The 1950-nt window shown below is 37.5% G+C and overlaps 1 protein-coding gene across 1 annotated transcript in view; it reads right to left on the reverse strand.

Moving 5' to 3' along the window:
- Window positions 1-565: 565 nt before the first annotated feature.
- The window catches only part of LOC104622618 (gamma-aminobutyric acid receptor subunit beta-3), a gene marked incomplete at its 3' end in the record, with an annotated part of 18759 nt that continues 17374 nt past the window's right edge, over window positions 566-1950 (reverse strand). Inside the window, exon 5 of the mRNA XM_010289458.1 lies at window positions 566-810. Within this exon, the coding sequence (XP_010287760.1) occupies window positions 566-810 (245 nt within the window). The remainder of the gene's footprint in view (window positions 811-1950) is intronic.

The raw sequence follows: 1950 nt of genomic DNA on the forward strand, positions 1-1950 counted from the left end.
GACAGAGTATAATCAGCATGGACCATGCCAATACTGTGCTTTAGAAATCAATATGAAAGTTTCTCTAGGAATCATAATTTTCTGCTGGCCTTAAACAGCAGCTGATGACAATGCCACACACAGCAGTTAAGCTACGCTGGCCAATTAATTAGCATGGCAGAACTAATCCTTTCTCTCTTCTACCCATTCTAAATGTGTCCGCTCGAAGTGAAGTGAGAAAAAGTACACTCAGATCCTGGATTCCCTTAAACAAAAATCACAATTAAACTATATCTGATTTAGACAAATTAATGTCTTTGTAGATCTGGGCCTTCATTTTCAAGCTAGCTGCACTCCCATTGCCACCGCCTTCTTACAGTTACTTATCATACAGATCATACTCACTTCGATTTCTGCATGCCTAAATATATTTCTCTATGTAGGTTCTTGAATATAAAAATGCCAAAGTTTGTCCATAAAAGGAGATGTTGCTGAGGTTTTTACACAAGCTTTTTTTGTTTATTTCATACAGTTAGGTTTTGTAATGAAAGAAAAAAGAGACTATAGATAGATTAAAGAATCCTACCCGGTTGCCTTCAAACTTTGAGCGATCGTTGTTTGCCTTTGCTGTTTTTTCTGCAAGTTTCTTCTGCCTTTGAGGGCCTTTTCCAAAGAAAATGTAGTTGACAAAGGCGTATTCAAGTAAGGCCAAGAAGACAAATACAAAGCAGCCCATAAGATACATGTCAATGGCTTTAACATATGGAATTTTAGGCAAAGTCTCTCGCAGATGAGTGTTGATTGTTGTCATAGTCAGCACAGTTGTAATTCCTACACAAAAAAAAAGAAGAGCACATATCTTACAACTCTAAGCAAATCATGCTTCAATTTTATTTTCCTTTTTGGCAAATTTGCCGTGTCAGTGTAAAGCAGCTTAAAAATTTGTGAAAAACATCTCACAGGTGACATCACTGGAAATGAAAGTAGAATTAAAGCTTGATGCATTATTACTCTGTTACAGTATTTCCTTCACACGATCAGGGGAATAGCTAACAAGGCAGCCTAGCACCACTGCCATGAGTTAACACAGCTTCATGGAAACCACTGTAGCTGTACTGAGGATCTCCTCCATGAAGACCAAAGTCTGCTCAACACAATGGAGAGAAGTTTTTAAAAAGTAACAAAACTAATTAGGGGTCTGGATAGATAAAACCATGTACACATACTAAGGCAGAATATTCATATGGATGGTGAAAGATTCCTCTCATGCAATTTAAAATTTCTAAGAGTAAAGCAGTTGGTTTAAGTTAGTCCTGTAGAGTCCTTCTGTAGTAGATGACAAGAGACGGGCACCTTTCTAGAGCTGTTCAGCCCATCTGTTTTAGACACCTCTTTCAGGAAAGGACAATATAGAAGAGGGATTTGAGATTACTAGTTTAGAGCAGTAGTCTAATTTTCACATAGAAAGAAGTGAGATGAGCACTGAGAGGCAGACTTGTGCATTTGTGGAAAGAAAAAGCCAAGGAGGGAGAGCAGCATTTCTGTAGTGATTGACTGGACACTAATAAAGTACCTAGAAAATCTACAAGGTATGTCAAACCCTCATTTATTTACCTAAGGATGGACATAGCACCTGAAATTATACTACAGAACACTGTTTTGAAAAGCTAGTAAGAAAAGCAAATTTATTGCCAGTCTGCTTGAATTCACAATAAATTGCGGGGTCTATATTGCTGCTGGAAATTTTATGGGAATCGCAAATCACAGGTGGCTGAAATCACTGATTGGTGGAATAAGTCTACATTGGTAAAAGAGGCAAGCCATTCTAATAGGTCCTCTCCATTACTATTTTCTCTGATTCCACAATTATACCATCAGTTTGTAAGTAGTCACTAAAATGCAGGCAGAACAAAACCAAAGAATGAGAAGAAAATTGCTGCCATATTATAAAGCACAGCTTCTTTTATCGGA

The sequence above is a fragment of the Phaethon lepturus genome, unplaced genomic scaffold (assembly GCF_000687285.1).
Source record: "Phaethon lepturus isolate BGI_N335 unplaced genomic scaffold, ASM68728v1 scaffold9866, whole genome shotgun sequence".
NCBI lineage: Eukaryota > Metazoa > Chordata > Aves > Phaethontiformes > Phaethontidae > Phaethon > Phaethon lepturus.